The 20,060-nt window shown below is 40.6% G+C and overlaps 1 protein-coding gene across 7 annotated transcripts in view; it reads right to left on the bottom strand.

Moving 5' to 3' along the window:
- PCNX1 (pecanex 1) overlaps window positions 1–19,703 on the bottom strand; it is a 168,823-nt gene extending 149,120 nt beyond the window's left edge. For 6 of the 7 annotated variants that reach the window (XM_040477561.1, XM_040477563.1, XM_040477562.1 and 3 more), the window contains exon 1: window positions 19,533–19,703. In XM_040477561.1, coding sequence (XP_040333495.1) covers window positions 19,533–19,685 — 153 coding nt within the window. In that variant the 5' untranslated portion in view covers window positions 19,686–19,703. The remainder of the gene's footprint in view (window positions 1–19,532) is intronic. The other variant, XM_040477567.1, reaches the window with a different exon arrangement.
- Between the last annotated feature and the right edge of the window lie 357 nt (window positions 19,704–20,060).

Genomic DNA, 20,060 nt, shown 5'->3' with positions numbered 1-20,060 from the left:
CAGAGATCACTTGAATAAATTTAAAAACTTAAAAAATAATAATAAAGAAAACCCCAAAGACAGTTTAAGCCAAAACACCAAAAAACTGTTGGAACGAATAAACGAATTCAGTAAGTTGAGGATTAAAAATCAGTATACAAAAATCTGTCGTGCTTTTATACACAATAACAAACTATCAGAGAAATTAAGAAAACAATCCCATTTACAATTGCATCAAAAATAATCAAATGCCGGGGCGCCTGGGTGGCGCAGTCGGTTAAGCCTCCGGCTTCAGCCAGGTCACGATCTCGCGGTCTGTGAGTTCGAGCCCCGCGTCAGGCTCTGGGCTGATGGCTCAGAGCCTGGAGCCTGTTTCCGATTCTGTGTCTCCCTTTCTCTCTGCCCCTCCCCCGTTCATGCTCTCTCTCTGTCCCAAAAATAAATAAACGTTGAAAGAAAAAAAAAATTAAAAAAAAATAATAATAATCAAATACCTAAGAAGAAATTTAACCAAAGAGGTAAAAGACCTGTACACTGAAAACTATTAAACACTGATGAAAGAAACTGGAGGCAAACCACAAACAAATGGATAAAATGCTCATGTTTTAAATAGTTAATATTGTTCAAATGTCCATACTACCTAAAGCAATTAAAGACTCAATGCAATCTCTATCAAAATTTCAATGTAATTTTCACAGAAATCTAACAACAATCCTAAAATTTGCATGGGACCACAAAAGACTCCAAAAAGCCAAAGCAATCATGAAAAGGAAGAACAAAGCTGGAGGCATCACGCTCCCTGGTTCCAAACTACATTACAAAGCTATAGTAATTAAAACAGTATGGTATTGGCATAAAAACAGAAACAAACATCAGTGGGACAAGGAGCCCAGAAATACACTGACACATACATGGTCAATTAACTTACAACAAAAGAGCCAAAATATATAATGGGAAAAGGACAGTTTCTTCAATACATGGTTTTCAGAAAACTGGACAATCACATGCAAAAGAATCAAACTTGGCTACTATCTTATACCATACAAAAAGTAAACTCAAAATGGATTAAAGACTTAAATCTAAGACCTGAAACCATAAAACTCCTAAAAGAAAACACAGGAAGTAAGCTCCCTGACATTAGTCCTTGCAAAGTTTTTTAGGGGGTTGACACCATAAGGCAAGAGCAACAAAAGCAAAGATAAACAAGTGAAACCACATCAAACTAAAAAACTCTGTACAACAAAGGAAACCACCAATGAAATGAAAAGGCAACCTCCCGAATGGGAGACAATACTTGCAAATCCTATATTCGATAAGGGGCTAATATCCAACATATATAGAAAACTCTTACAACCTAATATCAAAAAACTAATCCAATTGAAAAATGGGTGGAGTGGGGCACTTGGGTGGCTCAGCTGGTTAAGCGTCCGACTTCAGCTCAGGTCATGATCTCACAGTTCACGGATGCAAGCCCCGCGTTGGCTCTGTGCTGATGGCTCAGCACAGAGCCTGGAGCCTGCTTTGGATTCTGTGTCTCCCTCTCTCTCTCTGGCCCTCTTTCTCTCTCTTAAAAATAAATATTTTTTTTAAGTGGGTGGAGGATCTCAATAGACATTTTTTCAAAGACATAAAGATAGCCAATAGGTACATGAAACGGTGCTCAACATTACTATCAGGGAAATGCAAATCTAACCCACAAGGAGATATCACCTCATACCTGTTAAAATTATTATCAAAAAGACAGGAAATAACAAGTGTTGCAAGGATGTGGGGAAAAAAGGGAACTCTTGTGCACTGTTAATGGGAATGTAAACTGGTACAGCCACTATGGAAAACAGTACAGAGTTTCCCCAAAAAATTAAAAATAGAACATATAATGTAGCAATTCTACTTCTGGGTATCCAAAGGAAACAAAGCACTACTTTGAAAAATACAGGCACCCCTCATTCATCGCAGCATTATTTATAATAGCCAAGACATGGAAACAATCTAAGTGTCCATCAATGGATGAATGGATAAAGAAATTGATGAACTGATATATACTGTGTGTGTGTATACACACACACACACACACACACACACACACACAAGTATTATTGAACTATAAAAAAGAAGGAAATCTTGCTATATGCCACAACATGGATGGACTTTGAGGGCATTATATATGGTAAGTGAATTAAATTAGACAGAAGGAAAAAAAAAATACCATATGATCTCCCTTATGTGTGGAAACTGAAAAAAAACAACTGACCTTGAAACAGAGAAAACTGGTGATTACCAGAGGTGAGTGGGGTGGTGGTGGTGACAGACAAAATGAAGAAACAGAGTCAAAAGGTAAAAACTTCCAATTATAAATAAGTGGGGGGGGGGGGGCGGTGCCTGGGTGGCTCCGGTGGTTACCCAACTCTTGATTTTGGCTCATGGTCATGATCTCACGGTTTGTGAAATCAACCCCCGTGATGGGCTCTGCGCTTCCAGTGTGGAGCCTGCATAGGATTCTCTCTCTCCCTCCCTCTCTCTCAAAATAAATAAATAAACATTTATAATTAAGTCATGGGGATATAATATACAGTATGGTGACTACAGTTAATAATACTGTATTGATATCTGGAAGTTTCTAGGAGAATAAATCTTAAAAGATTCCATCACACACACACACACACACAAATCTAACTATGCATGGTGACAGATGTTAACTAGATTTGTAATCATCTCACTATATACAAATATTGAACCATGTCCTATACCTGAAACTAATATGCTATATGTCAAGTATATCTCAAAACAAAACAAAACAAAACAAAACAAAGCATCCAAGCTGAAGAAGCCCTTTTGGTACTGATGCATGTATGTTTAATATGTATTAAGTGTGAAGAACAATATATAGAATATTGTGGTGGAGGAATCTGAATCTGTAGGTTGTGGTGAGTCATAGTGGTTTCTTACAGGAAGTGCAGGTACAAAACTGGGAAGATGGTGGGAAGGTAAAAAAGGGCAATTTTTTAACCACCTTTTTTTTTTTAAGTTTATTTATTTATTTTGAGAGAAAAAGAGGCTGCGCAGGAGGGGCAGAGAGATAGGGAGAGAGAGAGAATCCCAAGCAGGCTCCACAATGCCAGTATGGAGCCTAATGCGGGGTTTGAACTCACAAACCACGAGATCATGACCTGAGCCAAAATCAAGAGTTGGACGCTCAACCAATTGGGCCACCCAGGCACCCCATCAGCTTTTAGAAGTGTGTGTGCGTGTGTGTGTGTGTGTGTGTATGAGAGAGAGAGAAAGAGAGAGAGAGAGAGAGAGAGAGAATCTAACTATGCATATTTATTCCCAATTTAAAAGTTAAATAAAAACATGATTTTTTTTTTTTAACAAACCTTTTATGGGGAAGATCTTCATAAGCATGAAGAAAACTAGTAAACATGACTACTAAAAATGTTAAATTTATATGTTCAAAAACCCAAACATAAAGTTAAAACACAAAGTAGGCAGATTTAATATATGACAAAGTAATTTAAAAAAAAATTTTTTTTTAATGTTTATTCATTTTTGAGAGAGAGACAGAGCACAAGCAGGGGAGGGGCAGAGAGAGGAGGAGACAGAATCTGAAGCAGGCTCCAGGATCTGAACTGTCAGCACAGAACCCGACGCGGGGCTTGAATCTATGAACCACGAGATCATGACCTGAGCAGAAGTCAGACACCCAACCGACTGAACCACCCAGGTGCCCCACAAAACTAATTTTTATACGTAAAAAGTCTCTCAGAAATCACTAAGCACAACAACATGACTGACTTTCAGAAAAATATAAAGCATACAAAAAGCAATTAAAAAATATAAACGTCTACCAAGCATATGAAAAGATACTTGTGGGGTGCCTGGGTGGCTCAGTTAAGCCGCTGACTTTGGCTCAGGTCATGATCCTGCACTCCGTGAGTTCGCGCCCCATGTTGGGCTCTGTGCTGACAGCTCAGAGCCTGGAGCCCGTTTCAGATTCTGTGTCTCCTTCTCTCTCTGCCCCTCTGCCTCTCATTCTCTCTGTCTCTCTCAAAAATAAACAAACATTGGGGCACCTGGGTGGCTCAGTCGGTTGAGCGTCCGACTTCAGCCAGGTCACGATCTCGTGGTCCGTGAGTTCGAGCCCCGCATCGGGCTCTGTGCTGATGGCTCAGAGCCTGGAGCCTGTTTCAGATTCTGTGTCTCCCTCTCTCTCTGCCCCTCCCCCGTTCATGCTCTGTCTCTCTGTCTCAAAAATAAATAAACGTTAAAAAAATTTTTTTTAAATAAATAAACATTAAAAAAAATTTTTTTAAGAAAAAATACTCAAAGAACTTATTAAGAAAACACAAATTAAAACAAGATGCCATTTTACACTATTACACTGAAAAAGATTCGTAATAACCAATGTTGGTGAGAACAGAGGCAAACATGTCCTCTCACAAAGGTGAAAATATAAAATGGTATCGCTTTTTTGAGGTGTAGTTTGGCAACAACTAGGTGGATTTTAAATATGTAAACTCTGACCTAGCAATTTCTTTTCTAGAAACTCATGCTATATACTCCCACAAATAAGATCTTACACACACAAATGTGCACCACAGCACTGTTTGTTCTTATTCTGGTCTTTAACTTTAGAACATGTTTTTATTACAGACTGTAGATACTCATACAGTTTCTACAGATAATATTATTTTCATGATAAAAGTCTAATAGTGGTTTTTTTTAACTGGAGGGTGAAATGGTCGAGGAATATTCTACACTGAGTAAAAAGTGCTATCTTACATACCAGTACTTACTACTGGTATTATCAGTAGTATAAAAGTTCCCACTACAGCCCGAATCAAAGTTATTCAGTAATTTATTCCCTGCTGAAAAATGCAGATGACCTAAACCAACAACCTCTTCAGGAAACAATAAGGTATTTTCAGACATTCGCAAATCAGAGACTAATACCTCCCAAGCTAGCGTCTGTTAGCCTGAGGTGTCTAACAGAATCACCTATGGGCTTTTCTGTTGGTACATTTAGGGGAAGTTGCTTTTCAAAATACACATGTCCAGAACCTCCCCCCGGGTACCAATTTATTCATATGACGCAAAACAGGACCTCAAGCAAGTTAATTCCCAATTATCAGACGGTGGGTTTGGGGTTGCAGAAAGGCAGTGACAGCTCTGCCCAAGCCTGTGTCCTGTGCTCCAGGCCAGCAATTCTCGAGCGGAGCATCAAGACGGATACCACTAAGAAACATAAAAAGACTTTCCAATAATCTCCCAAAGCTGCTCAATAACTTCCTATAAAAATTAAATAAAAGGCAGGGATATGATGGCCTCACTCTAGCCCATGCTGTGATACGCCTTTTGCTCCAGGAGAAGGACAAGAGATGAGCAGTGACTCCGAATGAGCAGAGTATTGGGGACACAGCTTGATAATGGAGAATTCTAATTCTCCTCAACCTATTAGTAAGCAAAAATACATAAAGTTATAATTAGTTGAAAGCCGGATGCCAAAATAGTGGGAAGAACTATGTGGTGCATTCTGTGATTTTACAATTACTTTGACTTTCCTTATTTCCTTCTTTTCCTTACTCCTTAAAGACACACAGATATGTCTTTAATAAGGAAGAAAGCCAAAAGACACATAATGAAAGCCTGAGTAACAATGACACTGCATAATGATATGAACAAAAATTATGGCAGTAAAATCTGTCAGTAAATATGAAAGATTCCCAAATCAAAGGCAAAGCAACAATGAAAGGGAAATTTGCAATACAACACTACTCATGTTAAAGATCATGCTGAAATATGTAAATTCTAGAAACTCTAACTTGGGACAATAAAATAAAGTTTAAATTTACAGGAACTACAGGGGCACCCTGGATCACTCAGTCTGTTGAGCGTCCGACTTCGGCTCAAGTCATGACTTCACGGTTTGTGAGTTCGAGACTCACATCAGGCTTTGTGCTGTCAGTGGGGAGCCTGCTTCAGATCCTCTGTATGGCCCTCTCTCTCTGCCCCTCCCCCGTTCACACTCTCTCAAAAGTAAGCAAACATTAAAAAATATGTACTTTACAGAAACTACAGAGACTAGACAGGAAAAAAAAACATGACACCACAATTAGACAAATCCATAACGTAGACATTCTATAATTAGCCTAGACTTTTTAAAAAGTCAATTGGATGGAGAAATGATTAAACCCTAACTGGATCCCTGGCTTGGAAAAACTAGCTATAAATGATATTTTGGGGATAACTAGGGAAATTTAAATATAAACTAGGTGTGAGATATAAGAGAATTATTAATAATATTCAATGTGATAAAGGTGTTACAATTATGAGGGTGAAGCCTGAAGCACTTAGAGGTGAGGTGTCATGATGTATCAGATATACATGTGTGCGTGTATGTGCAAGACAGAATGTGTATATCGATGTGTGTATGTGCAGATATATATATTACATCAGTATATAGCTAAAGCAAATATGATCTTTCAAAAGGTTCATATCTTCGAATCTAAGCAGAGATCATGTATTATTCTTCCAACTTCCTTGTTCATGTGAAAATCCTTCATATTAAAAAATTACGCTTATTCTTCCATAGCACAATACTGCATCTTTTAATATTCCTGTGGCACAGGGACTGGAAAAAAGTAAGACTTTTTGATAATACAGCATAATATTTTTAGATCAGCTAAATTTATTTTCACTTTTTCAAAATCTTTAAGTTGGGGATTTCCTTAGTAAAATGCACCCAAAAGCTCTCTTTATTCCCTTGCAAAGTTCACTAGGGCTCTGTCTTAAAGGTCTGTGATGCTTGTGGAAATGATGTGCAGTGCTTCATCTGCGATGTATGGTGTGGCATAAATGAAATAGTACAAATGATAACTGGTTTATTTGGGTTTTTTTTTTTTAAAGTTTATTTATTTTCAGAGAGAGAGCATGAGTGGGGCAGGGGGGTGCACAGAGAGAGAGGGAGAGAGAAAATCCCAAGCAGGTTCCCAACATGGAACCCTATGCAGGGCTCGAACTCAGGAACCATGAGATCATGACCTGAGCTGAAACCAAGAGTCAGACGCTTAACCAACTGAGTCACCCAAGCACCCCATTTGGGTTTTTATTTCTTTGTATATCCTTTCGTTTAACCATTCCAGATACTTATTGAGAGACAGGAATATGCATAAATGATACTGTGAGAAGTTAAAAATGTAATTCACTGGGGCACCTGGGTAGCTCAGTCAGTTAAGCTTCCGACTTCGGCCTAGGTCATGTTTTCATGGTTCATGAGTGCAAGCCCCACATCAGGCTCTGTGCTGACAGCTCAGAGCCTAGAGCCTGCTTTGGATTCTGTGTCTCCCTCTCTCTCTCTGCCCCTCCCCACCTCTCAAAAATAAATAAATATTTAAAAAATTTTTTAAATAATAATTCACTGAGAAAGACTTAATATATTGGATATGTTATAATAAAGTACTTGGTAGCTGAACAAATCACTACATTTAAGAACATATTTTCTTTTAAAGAACAGTTTCTTCCCCCAAACAAAAATGTATTTGCCTGGTGGGAAGATTATGAGAAACACTGTTCCAACTCAAATAACAAAACTTATAAAGGTCCCCCCACCATAAAACCTACCACAGTACCCAGCATACTGTAAACATTTTGAATAAAGAATTATCCTTTGCATAAAGCCTTCCAGTAAATATTTGCATCCTTCTTCCAATTCCTGAACACTGTATGACACATAAGGAATCAGTCATATTTATACCTTGTAACATAGGTATGAATTTATCTCATGGGCTCTAATTTATAAATTAGGAAAAACAGCATTATATAGGAATGGACCGTCATCCATTCTTGCATGAATGATATCTGAAGTCTTTTTCGTCTTTAGGATTATTTCATTTCATATAATTTTTCATATTTGAAACATCTTAACTTTAAAATAGCCTAACATAGGCTAATGGTCAATGCAAGATTCAAAAATCATTTAGGATACACTCCTCTTTTGTCCATTTCAAATGTATCGATCCCAGACATAAAATCTTCTAATTGTTCTTATACAATTTGATAAGTTGTTATGAATTGTAAAATTCCTTAAAAAATAGACTCCCAGCATGGTAAGGGAAAGCAGTAAAAAACCCATATTAAAGATGATGATACTAAATGCAATTAAGTATCCTGGATTGGATCCTGAAACAGAATAGGAACATTAGTGGAAAAACTAGTGAAATCCAAATAAATTCTAGAGTTTGTTAATAGTATTGTATTAATGTTACTTTCTTTGTTTTAATAAATGCACCATGGTTATGTAAGATTTTATATTAGAGGGAGCTGGGCAAAGGGTATACAAAAACTCTATGCTATTTTTGTAACTTTTCTGTAAATCTAAAATTATTTCAAAATATAAAGTTTTAAAGATAACTTTAGTGGTTAAATCTGTTTAGTTTATGTCTAGACAACACACAGGGGGCGAGGAGGGGTAGGAAAAGGAAAACACCCAGATACATAATTCAAGCTTCTCAAATCTGTGACTAAGCTTCCTGCCTATTCTCAGCACAGTTGGCACTCAGGGTTCTATTTGGTTTGTACAAAGCTCTATGGAATAGAACTTTTTTTTGCCCCTAAAAACCTCAAACGGAAATGGCGTGCTTTTCCCTAGGTTTTTTCTTTCTTATCATAACACAAAGCAACATAACATAACACAAAGCTAGTCTCCACTAGCTAGCACCAACAGTGCAAGTTAAAAAAGATACAACCCCTCGGGTTCTAGCGATAAAGGAAGATAAGAAAAGTCTGACCTGTTTTACAATCCTACCAAAGAAATCATTTAACCAACTTTTTTCAGGAAACAAGCAGAGGAACCAGAATCAGTAACTACTAATTTTACTGTGATTTAGCAAAATGCACCTCTATATTAACGAAGAGCAGTAGGAAAATATTTGTTGTAATCTGCCCTTTCCCATTCCACTACTCAATGCGATTCTTGTTACTCTTCCAGGGTATCTCGGGGCGTCATAGCCCACCTACACAGTAACTCTCTGAACTCCCCAGTTATGCAGAGACACAGGAAAACCATTTGATGTAACTCAAATAACAGAAAAAAGCAACCGATCTCTTCTCAAGGAAGCATTTCTGCTTATTTGTCAGCTGCCTGCTATGAAAGTGAGAATACAGGAAAAAATCAGATAAAAGATGTTATGTGATATATGTTGGTGCAGTAAGCATCCTTAATTTGTACCAAGTTTGAATTAAAAAGTACTTCAAGGAAACTGTAGCAATTATCAAACCAGAGTATTACTGAAATGGTTTTATATGACATTCCACTGAGTAAGAAATTTACAACAGTAACACTGTTTGGGAAAGTGCTGAGCGGAGGTGGGAGGTACTCTCAACACTGTTGATGAAACATTAAGAGGGCAATTGGGCATTTTTGACCATTTTCTCCTTTTTCAAAACACTCTCTCTCTTTGGCTTGCATAACAGGTTCCTCTCTCCCATTTCCCTCTTGCCTTCTTGTCTCCTTCACTGATTTTAACTGCTGTTAGGCCTTGGAGTTCTGTCCGAACCACCTTCCTTTTAATGAATTATACGTTCTCTCCAGATCTTGCCTACCTGTGGCTTGGAGTTAGCCACTGTAGGTGACAGCTATGCAAAGGTGGTAACTTCTAAATAAATTTTACCCCAAATTTCTCTCCTGAACATTCCTCTGCAACACTCTGAACTCATGTTCCCCAACTTCAAAGGCATCCTCAAAGTTGCCTGGCAACCCTACCATCCCTTGCTCATCGGTTCACTTCCCCACCCTCTAAAACTTAGGACAGCATCTCACCTTCTGGAAATCCTCCTTAAATCTTGAATACCCTCCTGACCTCTCCCCTCACTCCCAACAGAAAACACTCCACACTTCAAGATTATCATCAAAATAAAAACAGATCTCCCTCAGCTTTGACCACCAACTGTTCATCACTTCTTCTCCCACATCCCTCCTTTCTGAGGATGATCCCTTACTGCCTGTGCTCTTTAGACCACACAGTTATCTTGCCTTCTCAGGAACCTTGCGTTATTATCCATCATTCTCTCATTCATGCTCTCTCTCAACATAAGGATTCACTCATAAACTGAACAATTATCAAACACAGATATGCATATCCCTTGATTCACCAAGTCTACTTCTAGGGATTTATACAAAAGACTAGCGCAAAGATTTAACTGCGAGAATATTCACCCTAGTGTTTTCTAAATAGCTAAAAAATACAACCTGTAAAATACCAGGAAAATGATTAGATACACCGTAACACATCTATACTAGGACCTACTACAGAGCTATTAAAACTGTTACTTTTCTTTCCTTACATGGAAACATTCACAATTTATAGTCAAACAAAAATAGAAGGCTTCACAACAGTACAAATTTTATGAGCCCATTTTTTTAAGAAAGCATAATACATATTTATAAGCTCCAAATACACTCTGGTTACTAAAATGTTCAACTGACTGGGTGAATGGGATTACCAGAGGTTTTCACTTTCTCCTTTTTACTTATATATAATTTTGAATTTAGCAAAAACATCTATATACATAAAGGTTCTATTGAATTCAGAGAAAATCTAAATACTAAGCAAATACAAGACTACAAAAACTGAACTAAGAGAATAAGGTATGCAATTATCATTAATGTATTTTAAATTAAAACATGTTCTTATTTGGGGAGAGAAAACGTTTTTGATATTTAATGAAGTTTTCCAATTTCTTCTGAGTCCCGATAAAAATTACCCTCATGCTGGAGTGATACCTTTTACATAAAGCCAAAAGAGGTCCTTATCTACAGGAGACTAGATAAAGATGAACAAACTTTAATATATTCATACAAAGGAATACTGTTCATCAATAAAAAGGAGCAAGTTAATGGGGCACCTGGGTGGCTTAGTCAGTTAAGGGTCCTACTCTTGATCTCCTCCGCCCAGGTCATGATTTCATGGTTCGTGTGTTCAAGCCCCTTGTCAGGCTCTGCGCTGTGTCAGTGCAGAGCCTGCTTAGAATTCTCTCTCTCCCTCCCTCTCTCTCTCTCAAAAATAATAAACTTAAAAGAAAAAAAAAAAAGAGAACAAGTTACTGATATATACAATATGGATAAATCTCAAAAACATTATGCTGAGTGAGAAAGACTTACACAAAGAATATGCTACATGACTTCATTAAAATGAAGTTCTAGAATTAGATAAACTACTCTACCATGGGAAAAAAATGAGAATAAGGGTGAGAGGGCTGACTGGGAAGGGCAAGCAGGAAGTTCCTGGGGTGACATTAATGTTCAACAACACGATGGTGTTGCACTACACAGGTGTGTGCATTTATCAACATTCAAACTCATCCAACGGTTCACTTAGGATCTGTGCCTATCATAACTCTAGCAGATGGTACGCGTGCAGAAATGTTTCAGGGTGATCTATACTGATGTCTGCAAGTTACTTCACAAGCATTCCCCTTAAAAAAAAAAAAAAGGTTAATAATTCTCTCTCTCTCCCCTTCTGCCCCTCTCTCCCACTTGTGTTCTCTAAAATAAAAAAAATAAAATTCTCCCAACTTGTTTATTCTCATTAAAAAAATGTTGGAAAAATTTAACTTTCAATAAAGTCAGCTAGCAAAGGCAAACTACCTAGTTAAATGTATGCATTTGAAAGCAGGAAAAGAAATAGAAGAAACCTTCCTAGTTTTTCAATTACCAAATGATTTTACAGCTTGGAGTAATTTCTCAAATGGCAGAAAACATCCCATCTTTAACAAAAGACACTAAAACATTTTAGCTATCAATTGCCATTTCTGTAAAGTCACAAGCATTTCTGCACGTTGACAAATATGGATGCTTTTTGGGAACTTCATTTGTAAACCATCTGTGGACAATGACATAATAAAGAGATAAGAGCTATATCTATGTCATAACCAATTATGGAAACAATTACATGCACCTTGATACTAACTATTGAAAATACTGGTATGAAAACACACAGGATTTAGGTCAAAACAGACCACCAACTATTCATCAAACTTTTCCTAAAGGACACAGAAAATAATAAATAATGTTTAATTGCTAACTTATAATAATGTTTAATTGTTAACTTATAATACAATAACTTTCCTAATTAAACATTTTAGGAAACATAAATTATAAACTATGACAATTTCAGTTTCAGTCATCGTAACAAAATCTTGTTTACATTGATCTTTAAAATATTTTTTTTTATTTTTTTTTAATGTTTATTTATTTTTGAGACAGAGAGAGGCAGAGCATGAATGGGGGAGGGTCAGAGAGAGAGGGAGACACAGAATCCGAAACAGGCTCCAGGCTCTGAGCTGTCAGCACAGAGCCTGACGCGGGGCTCGAACTCACGGACCGCGAGATCAGGACGAGCCGAAGTCGGCCACTTAACCGACTGAGCCACCCAGGCGCCCCTAAAATATTTTTTTTAATGTTTATTTTTGAGAGAGAAAGGAGAGCATGTGCCCTCAAATGGGGGAGGGGCAGAGGGAGAGGGAAACAAAGAATCTGAAGCAGGCTCCCTACTGTCAGTGCAAAACCTGAGTGGGGCTCAAACCCATGAACTGTGAGATTATTACCTGAGCCGAAGTCCAACACTCAACTGATTGAGCCAGCCAGGTGCTCCTAAAATATTTTTAAATCTTTGCTAAAGAAAATGACATGAAGCCCTCAGAGAAATCCTTACTAATAAAGGACTTATCATTCTGTAGATGATAAACATCAGCTATAGAAGATACAAAATCATCTGGAAGAAAAAAATTAAAACCTTCATAAATGTTATGAATATTTTAGTTTCTGAATATAATCTATTGATTTTACAGTATGTTACTATATATCATGTGTATATATATTTGTGAAGTTGCACATACAAAAAAACTATATATGCTACACTTTGATTTAAGGGTTTTTCAACAGTCATTCTGCATTTAGTTTTCCAATAATTCTGTATCTTATTTTTGTCATGCACGCAAACACTGAACCTAACCCCCACATACACTGTAACTCCACCATATAATACAACCTACCACAGTAATTTCCCATCCCTCCAAATTCTCTACCAGTTATGCTGATAAGTCTAAAGAAGGTTCACATATATTATAAAAGATTCCTTCAACAAATATTTATTCAAAGCTTAATATAAGCCAAACATGAGAACTGACACGGGATGTACAATGACAAATAAGTCATGTGACCCCAGCTTACAAGGTAGGGACGGAGGGGAATGAGAGAGAGCAAATAAGTAAACAAAGATAAATATATGTGTTTATGGACAGAACTGTGAAAAAAAGTTACAGGATGGAATGATGTTCAAAAGAGAGAGAACCTGCTTATGGTTAGCAGGTCAGACCTCTGTGAGGAGATGATATTAAAGCCCAAGTCCTGATGACCAAGCAACAGCAGGCTTTGTTGCAAAGAGCAGGAGAGAAGAGTATCCCTTCAGGAGTCATAGCATGTGCCAAGGCCCGGGATGAGGAACGAGCTCAGGAGGTTGAAGTAACAGAAAGGCCAGTGTGACTATGGCACAAACTGCAGACAAAGGTGGAACTGGTTTCAGGGAGGGCTTAGTAAGAATGCCGGATTTTAGGGGCGCCTGGGTGGCGCAGTCGGTTAAGCGTCTGACTTCAGCCAGGTCAAGATCTCGCGGTCCGTGAGTTCGAGCCCCGCGTCGGGCTCTGGGCTGATGGCTCAGAGCCTGGAGCCTGTTTCCGATTCTGTGTCTCCCTCTCTCTCTGCCCCTCCCCCGTTCATGCTCGGTCTCTCTCTGTCCCAAAAATAAATAAACGTTGAAAAAAAAAAAAAATTTAAAAGAATGCCGGATTTTATTCTAAGTGTAAAAGAAAGTCAGTGAAGAATATTAGAAAGGGAGAATAACACAGAGTCTTTTACTTGGTAGAGAAGGAGTTGTAAAAGAAAGAATAGAAGCTAAAGTAGTAGTACAGACCAAAAAAAAAAAAAAAAAAAAAAAAGGAAACAAAACAAAACACCAGGCAAACTAGGAAGTGGAAAGGAAGGCCTGAGATTTCTGACAAGAGAATTGGTAAGACTGGCTCACAAGGCAAGGGGGAGGGAGACCATATGAACAACTGCACACACGATGGTGCTATTAACAAGGCTGACAGAGTAAGAAAACAAGTCTGGTCCTGACGGTGAGGGGAAGGTTTAGCAGGGAATCAAGAACAATTTAGACAGGATACCTTCGAGATGCCTGTAAGACAGCCAAAAGGATATGATGAGTAGGCAGCTGGATTTAGGTCAGGGGATGGGACTTAGGGGCATATCGATCAAGTTCTTTAAACTGACCTGAATGTCCATAAAATACAAACAAATGGGCCACACTCCAGATCTTATGCATCAGAATGACGAGTACATGCACACTTTTAACACGTTCAAGGGATTCTGGTGACAACTGGAGTCTGAGAAGCACCTGCGTAAATAGATTCTAATGTTATAGTTCATCACCTAGGGATATAACTCTTTACAGAAGAAAACAATATGTTGAGCAATAATGGTTTGACTAATCGAGAGTTATCTCATCTCCTCCAGACATACAACATTATAGAGGAAACACTGTTCTAATTAGCCATTCTTTCAAATGACATTTACTGAAGGCCACTCTGAAAGTGAATAATTTCATTTCCTAAATATTTCCTTACAAAATACACAAGAAATGGCTCACGAGTAAATCAAGGTCCAGAAAGGTAGGGTCTCTCCCAAAGGACACACAATCAAGAAGAGCCAAAATTCACAAATCAAGATAACACCAATTCCAATCTGCTTTCCACCACACAAAAATGCCACAAAGCTCATGACTATAACATTCACCATCTGTCACATGTCATGTGCAAAAATGATTACAACTGACCCTTGAACAAGGGTTTGAAGTACATGAGTCCACTAATATGCAGACTTTCCTTGATAAATACAGTGCAGTACTGTAAATATTTTCTCATGGTTTTCTTAACATTTTTTCTCTAGCTTACTTTATAACACAGTATATAATACATATAGCATACAAAATACGTTACTTGAGGGGCGCCTGGGTGGCGCAGTCGGTTAGGCGTCCGACTTCAGCCAGGTCACGATCTCGCGGTCCGTGAGTTCGAGCCCCGCGTCGGGCTCTGGGCTGATGGCTCAGAGCCTGGAGCCTGTTTCCGATTCTGTGTCTCCCTCTCTCTCTGCCCCTCCCCCGTTCATGCTCTGTCTCTCTCTGTCCCAAAAATAAATAAACGTTGAAAAAAAAAAATACGTTACTTGACTGTTTATATAACCAATAAGGCTTAAGGTCAACAGTAGGCTATTAGCAGGCAAGTTTGGGGGGGGGGGGAGTCAAAAGATATACGTGGATTTTCCACAGAGTAGGGGTTGATGGCCTTAACTCCCATGTTGTTCAAGGGTCAAATGTATAACAAGACAAAGTGGGGTGAGTGCCTTAAGAGGAACAGAAAGGACAATGAAAGTAAGAAGGAAAAAATTACTTCTTCATTTTCACTAGTGAAAAGTTTTATAATTGCAGAAGCTATAAACTCTTACCTTTCAAAGCATCCACAAAAGCTACTAATAGCAAAAGTGTTTTACTCCTATACAGAAAGCACTAAGACTCTACCTAACTTAACCTACTACCTCTTCATAGACTTTGGGCCTTTAAAGGAAAAAAAAAAAGCTACCTATACAATGGCTACAAAGGCCCTGTATAAATCTAGCCCTTTAATTGCTAGATTAAACAAAAGGTCACAAAACAGGTCACAAAACAGGTCATCCACGACTAACCTCAAGTGTCCTCATCAGTTAAATGAGAACACAGTGTTTGGGATAAAGAACCTATACACTTGGGGTGCCTGGGTGGCTCAGTCGGTTGAGCGTGTGACTTCAGCTCAGGTCATGATCTCGCAGTCTGTGAGTTCAAGCCCATGTCAGGCTCTGTGCTGACACCTGGGGCCTTGAGCCTACTTCAGATTCTGTATCTCCCTCTCTCTCTCTCTGCCCCTCCCCCACTCATGCTCTCTCTCTGTCAAAAATAAACATTAAAAAAATTTATAAAAAAAAAAGAACCTATACACTTAAAAGTCACTATCATTTATAGTTATTATTGGGAGAACATACCCATAATAATCTATAACTGTTAGAGATTTTATGTTCTTCCATTCTTTTTTTTTTTTCATGTTTGTTTATTTTTGAGAGAGAGACTGAGCATAAATGGGGGAAGGGGCAGAGAGAGAAGGAGATACAGAATCCGAAGCAGGCTCCAGGCTCCAAGCTGTCAGCACAGAGCCTGACACGAGACTCAAACCCATGGACCATGAGATCATGACCAGAGCCAAAGCCGGACACTTAAGTGACTGAGCCACCCAGGCGCCCCCGTAAGAGATTTTATTTTTACATGAAATGTTGAATTTTGCTTCAAGTATATACTTCCATCTATCTCAACACTATACAACTAGTAATGTTTCTTCAAATGCTGGCAAATCCTCTTTGCTGACTGCCCCTAGACAAAAATCAATCGCCTGACTCGAAACTCAGGGCCACTCTGTACTTACCTTTTCACAACAGTTCTAATGTTTGTCAACTGTTCATTACCCCCAAGCTAGACTTTAAGTTCCTTGAAGGCAGAAGCTGTGTCTTGTTCATTTCTAATCATTCAACACCTGAGCAGTTATTACGTGTCTTGCACTGATCTAGGTCCTGACAACAAAGCAGTGAACAAAATAGTCTCTGCCCTCCTCAGACCATATACTCCAAAGAGATAAAGAAATATTAATATAGGGGCACCTGGGTGGCTCAGTTGGTTAAGTGGCCAACTCTTGATTTCGGCTCAGGTCACAATCTCATCATCGTTGAGATCCAGCCCCATGTCGGGCTCTGTGCTAACAGCAAGGAGCCTGCTTGGGATTCTCTCTCCCTCTCTCTGCCTCTTCCCTGCTGACATACGTGTTCTCTCTCTCTCTCTCTCTCTCTCTCTCTCAAAAATATATAAATAACACTAAAAAAAATACTAATATATATCAATTAGTAATAAACATTATTAAATAAAGGAGAAAAGGAGGACTAGAAATACTGTAGGAGCTACTCGGTTGCTATGTTACATTGGTTATCAGCGAAAGCCTCACATATAACTGAAATCTGAATAGGTGCAGCAAGTCACACAGGTATCTTCAGGAGTCATCCAGAGAGAGAGGGAGAAGAGCAAGTGCAAAAGCCCTGAGGCAGGAACATAGTTGTTATGTTGGGAAAATTCTAAGAAGGCAAAGTGATGGAGTATAACAGAGGGCAGGCTCTGAAGGAAGAAGAGTGCCATGATCTGATTTATGTTTCAAAGAATCACTCAGACTCCTGTAACAAGAATAGAGAACACAGAAGCAGTGAACCTCATTAGAATCCTGCAATTATCCAGAGGAGCCATAAATGGTGGCTTGAACCAGGTGGGCGATGATGAGGACTAGCTGGATTTTAGGTTTTCAAAACAGAACTCACAAAATTCGATGAACTGGATGTGAAAAGAAAAATGAATCAAGGAGAGATTTTAAAAGATGAGGAAGAACAGAATTACCATTAAATAAGACAAGAAAGTCAGAGAAGCAGTTTTCCCAGAATCTAGCAAATGGCCCAGGACATAGTAGACACTCAAATATTTGTGAATTAAATTCAACTGAATAAACTCCCAAAATGAAACAGTAAACTCAATGTATTGCTCTCTATTTATGCTAATTTCCTTTAGTAATGTTTGCTGATTACACAGCGACTTAGCCCCTAACACAGCTCACGTGCTCACATGGAAACCTTACACTGCAACACAGCAACTAATCCTTACATCTGAAGTACCAGTTTCAGTTTTAAGTTCACAATTCTCTTGGATGTAAGAGAAATCTGCCATGAAAGCTCTGTGACAGCCTGAGGATTCTTATACCCAAAGTAATTAACCTGTTCGTTAATGATGTCATATTCCTGGAAGGTAGAGCAGTGCAAATAGAACCCCCTAGGGCAGAATTAATTGAAAATTATAACACTTCACGACAGATTTTCAGAATGGGACAAGACTGAACAAGTCTCCTAAAAAAAATAATAAAATAAGAAGAAGTCATCAGCATTTTTTAAAATGTCCTTTTTATCTGCAGCAATAAGTCCCTTCAAAACAATTTTGATGTAAAACTAAAATCTGCTTGGGAATATAAAATTTCGCACGTCTTCCCCCAAGCAGGCACTTTCCTGCCAATCAGTGAAAAGGAGCTTCACTTAGGAAAGGATCGGGTGTTCTCACTCACTACAGCACTTCTCAGGCATACTCCCAGATTTTCCAATCCAGCTCCTTTACTATATAGCTCCATAAAGAACCACAAAGTTAACAGAAATACATTAAAAGGAACGCTCCTAAAACAAAAAAAGTTATCATCCTTTCCTCCCTTCCGGTTACTTTAAAAATTTACCCGAAGCTTAAAAATATTAACTGAAGTTTAAGTATCATCTCTCTTCCACATTAGTCACCCAACCGCCCCACCCTAACCTAATGTGTTTAAAAACACAAACAAAACAAAACAAAACAAAACAAAACAAAACAGGCGTACAACTTTCAGCGAAAAGACAGCGTAAAAACAAGCCCAGATCGTTCGGAGAGGCTGATCGTACTGAATTCAGCAACAGGCAGCACTTCCTTTTTCCTATCAGTAAAGGGCCTTGAACCAATCCAAACAAATCTGAAATGCCAGCCAGATTCCCCGTATCTCCCCCGCTCCCTCCCCCCAAAGCTGGCCTGGAAACACAGCAGCCGCTGACCACAGAGCTGAACAGAAAAGAACCAGCACAAACAATGATTTTTGGAGGCAGGAAGGTCAGGAACCAGGTTTTCAACCACCACCCAGTCGCGAGTTACAGCCCGGCCGCCCCGCAATTACATTCCCCACCGAGCGGCACGCACTCCTCCCCCGCGCCGAGGGCCCCGCACGCGGATTCGAGGCGAGGTGGAGCGCGGAGAGAGAACCGCCTCGGGTGAAGGGAGTGCCCAAGGGGTGCCCGGGCGCCCGCGGAACGGAGCGCAAATAAGCACGCGTGCCAAGGATGAATGCGGCGTCCCTTAGGAGCACAGTGCTCGGCGCCTGACACAAAACGCGGAGGGCAGGGAGCCCCAGTCGGGCTTTCCTCCCCGGGTGCAACGGGCTGGAGGGGCTACAGGTTCAGGACCCCTGAGAAGAGGCCCCGGAGGCTACTACTTCCCCGTAAAAGGGTGGGGCACACGGGGGCGCAGGTAGGGGCTGCTGCTACTGCTCCGTCCCTCCTGTCATCACCGACGTAGGGGACACCCTAAAGAGCAGAGAGGGGGGGCTGGGTGGGGGAGGGGAGCACTAGACCAGCGGGGCAGTGGGCCCGAGGGGGCGGCGGGCGGGCGCGCGCGCGCGCGCCGGGGCGAGGAGAAGGCGCGACCCCGGCCCGGAGCCCGGGAGGCGCGAGCAGCCGCCGGACTGCGGAACGCCAGCGCTGCCCGGCCAGCGACCAGGGGAAGCGGGAAAGGGGCCACCCTCCTCCCCGCCCCCACCACACTCACCATGTAGAGGGTGAAGGGCAGGCCGAGCAGAAAGAGCCACAGGTAGAGGTGCAGCGCGTTCACGAAGGTGGCCTGGTGCGGGTCGTAGTACCAGCCCCCGCTGAGCGCGGCCCACACCCCCTGCCGGAGGATCTGCAGCGTCTGCGACCCCATCCCCACCCGGCGCCGCCGCCGCCGCCGCCGCCGCCGTCCCCGCCCCGGCCCCAGCTCGGCCTCGGTCGCCGGAGCCCGCAGCTGCCCCGTCTATCCCCCTCCGGAGCTCCGGGAGAGCGGGCCGGCGCTCCGGCGGTCGCTAGGGCTGCTGCAGTTGGAGGAGGAGGAGGCAGCGAACGAGGAGGAGGAGGAGACCGAGGAGGCGGCGAGCGGCGGGGCGGAGGAGAGCGGAGAAGAGGAGGAGACCAGCCTCCACAGCGCCGCCGCCATCTTGTCTCCTAACACCCGGAGCCGGAGCCAGGCCCCCGTGCCCGCGGCCCGTCAGCGCCGCCGCCAGGAGGCGCCCGCCGCAGCCGAGGCGCTGCGCACACCCGC

The sequence above is a fragment of the Herpailurus yagouaroundi genome, unplaced genomic scaffold (genome assembly GCF_014898765.1).
Source record: "Herpailurus yagouaroundi ecotype Mexico unplaced genomic scaffold, PumYag 141, whole genome shotgun sequence".
Taxonomy (NCBI): domain Eukaryota; kingdom Metazoa; phylum Chordata; class Mammalia; order Carnivora; family Felidae; genus Herpailurus; species Herpailurus yagouaroundi.
Note: the sequence above shows the minus strand (reverse complement) of the source record. Positions and strands in the feature narration are given on the sequence as shown.